Source organism: Pollachius pollachius (genome assembly GCF_949987615.1).
Source record: "Pollachius pollachius genome assembly, chromosome: 20".
In the NCBI taxonomy this organism is placed as follows: domain Eukaryota; kingdom Metazoa; phylum Chordata; class Actinopteri; order Gadiformes; family Gadidae; genus Pollachius; species Pollachius pollachius.
In genome coordinates this window covers 16382371-16387370 of record NC_136953.1, presented here as the reverse complement: position 1 = coordinate 16387370, position 5000 = coordinate 16382371, and the positions used below count along the sequence as shown (strand labels likewise).

At 49.1% G+C, this 5000-nt stretch overlaps 1 protein-coding gene across 1 annotated transcript in view; it reads left to right on the top strand.

Moving 5' to 3' along the window:
- Positions 1-5000, top strand: part of LOC307090885 (phosphoinositide 3-kinase adapter protein 1-like) — a gene marked incomplete at its 3' end in the record, with an annotated part of 23190 nt that overhangs the window by 11985 nt on the left and 6205 nt on the right. The window contains exons 8-9 of the mRNA XM_079757684.1: positions 3811-3860; positions 4200-4390. Of these exons, the coding sequence (XP_079613810.1) occupies positions 3811-3860; positions 4200-4390 (241 nt within the window). The remainder of the gene's footprint in view (positions 1-3810; positions 3861-4199; positions 4391-5000) is intronic.

Below are 5000 nucleotides of genomic sequence, written 5' to 3'. Positions count from 1 at the left end.
ACCGGGTGTGGCTGATATCCCGGTACCGTCACAGGTACCCGCGCAACACGTTTACACCGACACGTACACGCTGGATCTACAGAGCCACCGAGGGCCCCGCCGTGGCCCCGCGGAGGATCAACCTGAGTGCAGACACTGCAGCAGCTGCTCCGTCGTGCCTCCCCCCCCCCCCCCGGCTAATTGGAAGCGATCGCAGATGGAGTGCGGTGGTTTGATCGCATGGCTGCAGGAGAGAGCACGCAGAACAGGATGAGGGGGTGATGTCTGACAGGGAAGGAGGCGCTGGACTGGGGTGGGGGGGGGGGGGGGGGGGGTGCTGGAATGGGGTACACGACTCAGGAAGTCAGGTACACTGATCATAATTTGTTTATATGATCCGTTGCGTTTCCGTCTTCATACACCGTACAACAAAGTCGTGGGCAATAACACAACGAGGACGTGTGCGTCGTGTGTTGCACCCGCATGTAGTTAGCGGGCTTGGGCTAGCCTCCGTTAGCACAAGCGTTTCATTAACTCGCCAGTTAAGTTGGGCCCCTGTCCCAGACCCCCAATTACTCACGCGTCCCTGATTGGGCCGTCAGTGGAGCAGCTCAATAAATCAATAACGGCCGGATGGATGGCTCCCCCGTTCCTCACGCGCTGAGTCGCTCACGCGAGCCGTGCGCGGCTATGCTAATCTGCATGCCGCCGCCGCCACCGCTTGGTTAATTACCTCTTTCCAGCGGGGGACTGGCGTCTCTCAGGAGCGATTCGAAGTGCAACGCGCGATCGGAGGAGGAGAGAGCAAAAACAAGCTCACTCTGTGCTCACACACACATACAGACGAACGCGCACAAATGCACACGCACACGCTCGCGCGCTCAGTGTGTTTCGGTGGTTCAGCAATTTGTAATCATGACAAAGTGAAGCGGCATTCGGAGTGTGTTTTGCATCTCTAACGTGATTATTTCTCTCCAATCAGAGGAGAGAGATGTGGTTTCATTCTGCAGTAGGTGGATCTCTGGATTGAGCAAAACAAAACGATTTCTTTTGCATACTTTGTTGAGTTTCTGAATGGCTAACGAGGTAGAAGGTTGAATTCATCTGCTTTCACCTTAAGGTATCTTTAGAGTACGAGCTCGGGTTGTAATGATTGTAGTTAGTTAACTCTCCAGGCCAGGGAACCTCGTTTGCATGTGATGTTTGTTTGCTCGTGGGCTGTACGGCTCGTCTGTGGCCAGCCAGGTCTATCCTCACTCTGACTATTTGTTTAATATTTGTTTAAGGTTTGAATAGTACAGTCAGCAACAGCGGGGAAAGCCACTAAACAGATGTTTTCAGACCTCTTCAAAGGGCTTCTGTGTAGCACTGCATCAAAGACCCGCTGTGTGATTCAACAGAGTGACTGCTCCTATACCTCAGGCCGTACTGAAGCAAGTTTGGTCAGTCGTTCATGTCTCGATTGATTCCTCCTCTGTTCTCCTTGTGCATATTACCCCAGCCAGAGGCCGATGCTTTGTGGCCCAAAAACACACTGGCCTGGAAGTCCTCTCTCGCTCTCTCTCTCTCTCTCTCTCTCTCTCTCTCTCTCTCTCTCTCTCTCTCTCTCTCTTCTCCTACTCGCTCCTTCAAGCCGCGCTGGCACGATGTGTGCTTGTGTGGCTTTGGGGCTTGAGGACTTGTCAGCCATGTAAGAAGAAAGCTGGCTGGTTGGAGGGGCGGTGGTGTGGCTTGACTTATGCTGCCAGCATGGATGAGTAAGGCCAGGCGGTTCACTCCCTCATAGTTTTGTATGTTGTTGATGCTGTTGCCACGGACGTTGTGTTGTGTTGTTGTGCGAAAACATATTTATCCACGATAATGGATATTGTTAGGAGTGAAAACAGGAAAGAATGAAAGTCCTTTGCATTGTGTAGCATCTTATCCTAGCTGTCTGTGTTGTATACGGGGAACGGGTTAACCTGGTGATGGTTAGTGCTTGGCACATGGTTCTATGAACATCCTTACTGTACTGTCAGAGATATGTTGTTGTTTCTCTTTCTTCTGACAAATGTACTTATTGTAAATCGCTTTGGATAGAAGCGTCTGCTAAACGCTCTGAATGTAAATGTACATGAAGACACATGTACAATATTTCGATCAACACATTCACTGCAAGAGAACCCAGTTCTGTGTTTGATGATAAAATAATATCTTGTTGCACGGGAATTAAATCTGTTTGCTTTTCAATTGCCGGACAATTAAAAACACTCCGGTACCCTCTGAGTGCTGACTGACACATCCAGCAGTCCGGGAGCCGGGAGAGAGAGCGTTGAAACGTGTTTTTCTTTAGTCCTGCGGTCGGGTTGCCTGGAAACTGGGCGCACGGCTCCGGCCTGTTTGTACGCACAACAGAGTGACCGTGTGTGCGTTGTGCAGAGTGCGTTTTTATTCATGCGCTGGGAGTTTTGACAGGAGCCGTCGCGGCGCTTGCGGTGGAGGGATGCGGGTGTTAGCGGTGCGGGAGGGAGGGAGGGAGGGTTTCAATGAAATAGAGACGTTTTGTTTGCAGTCAGACAAAAGAAGAGCTGACGAACTACACCCACGGCGCCGGGACACCACCAATTATCCCCAGCGTTCTCTGAGAGGAATAATACATACAGCGGTTCTCTGAGAGGAGGTGCACACGTCGATGTTGATTGGTGCTGGACATCTCGCTGTGCGTCTGCTTCGGTGTAGACCAGAGGAGACGACCATCAAAGATGAGGGAATCGTGTGGAAGTACAAGACACACAATAAGAATTACAAATATTGGGGACAAAGAAAAAGAAATGAGAGAAAAAGTTAAAAAAAAAATACAAGAGAATATATTTGTATACACGTTCAACATTGCAGCTGTAAAAGAGCGAATTAATTGTTTTTTCTCCCACCAAATATCTTCTCTACTAGTGAAAAAATGAACAACACTGAAAGGTAGTATTTCTAACAAGGGCCAGAAGGGTGTGTGTGTCTCTACTAGTGAAAAAATGAACAACACTGAAAGGTAGTATTTCTAACAAGGGCCAGAAGGGTGTGTGTGTGTGTGTGTGTGTGGGGGGGGGGGGTGGCTGCGTGTGATTGGTTAATCACGCTGATTAGGCCCTGCTCTGTCCTTCAACATGTTATTAGCTGATAGTCTCACACTGTACACAGCACAAGACAAACGGGCTGTGACTGTGGGGAGAGGAGAGAGAGAGAGAGAGAGAGATGAGAGAGAGAGAGAGAGAGAGAGAAAGAGAGAGGCTAGGAGAAAGACAGAGAGAGAGAGCGACTGAGAGAGCGAGAGACCGAGAGACTGAGAGACTGAGAGTGAGAGAGACCGAGAGAGACAGAGAGACTGAGAGCGAGAGAGACCGAGAGAGAAAGAGGGAGAGAGAGAGAGAGAGAGAGACTAGGAGAAAGACAGAGAGAGAGACAGTTAAGATATGGGAGGCTAGCTTCACACACTAACCTGAATCTACCATCAGAATTTATTTTATGGTGCTTGTTTATTGTCTCATAGCACATTAATATGGTTAAAAAAAAAACACACTAATGGGGAAAATACAGGTTACGTTCGGTTTCTGAAAAGGAAACCAGAGGATTTGATAATATCTAACTCACAGTCTCGTCCGCTCATAACCTCTTTTCAGTCTGATCTTAAGTGGTCGGTGTGTGTGATGTGAACGGTGTATTAGATTATACACTGTTTAAAGGGAAGGGGGGGGAGCCTGTAGACACCCCTTAACATCACCAGGAGAATGTGATCATGAATCCATGTTGATGCCGTGTGATCTCATGCCATCTGTTCCATTTTTACCCATCATGCACCAGGGCGAGGGGAGCGCGGACGACGACTTCTACGAACTGATGAGCGCCGCCGGGTGAGTCGGTCGCCCGCTGGACGTAAAGCATACAAAGTTAATTATTAAATAGGTTGGGAGCTAATCTAGAGTTGTTCAATACCGATACATCGTATGCGTATACTGCATTTTAGGCAGTATACGTTAGTGATACCGATGCAGGTATCGGCTCAGAAAGTGAACCGGCTCTTCGTTACTGTCATCGTAAGGGAAGGACAAAAGGACAAAATGGGTCCGGAAATCTATGATACATAGACTGGGTTTGACCTGAGGATGCGGTCAGAAGTCGCTAGACCCCAGTTCTCCCAGTTCAACCAGTTCTCCTCTCTTTAGTGTCTGCTATCCCCCCACGCAACGAAGAAGACGAGAGGATGAGGAGGACGAAGAGGACCCCTACACCCTGGTGGGCACGGACGACTCGGAGTTCGACAACACCGCCCACCCCGGCGTCATGGCGACGCGGCTCCATTGGCCCCACCGCGCTCCTGCGTCTACGCCCCGGCCCCACACCACCACCAACGCCGCCGCCGGCTCCTCCTTCATCGCCCAAGGTGAGGGGGGGGGGGGGGGGGGGGGGGGGGGGGGGGGACATATGACGTACGTTTAGCGGACGCTTTTATCCAGAGTGACTCCTCGCCGTGTGGCCGTCACTGCGGACCAAAGTGCAGCACGTGGCAGTTTGAATAAATTAAACATTAGATGGAGTGCAGAAGGACAATAGAGCTCAGGCATAATGGTTTATAATAGTTTATAATATAAAAGAAATATAGAAATAATAGTTTCCCTTCACAGTAGTTGGGTTATAGGAGTGAATACGGTAGGATGCAGTGAATACGACAGGATGAAGGGAAATACGGTAGGATGAGTACGGCAGGATGCAGGAATACGGCAGGATGAATACGGCAGGATGCAGGGAATAGGGTTAGGATGAGTACGGCAGGATGAATACAGCAGGATGCCATGAATACAGCAGGATGCAGGGAATACTGCATCCTGGAGGTTGTGTTAATTTAGTAATCCGTCTTTTTGTGTGCGATTGTTTTTCTGCTATTTAACAAGTCTAAACTAATCAGTTAACCTTTTCAGATACGATATTGATTTGGATCTGGAAACCAAATGATCATTATTGATATTATTTATTGGCAAAAGCGATTTAAAATG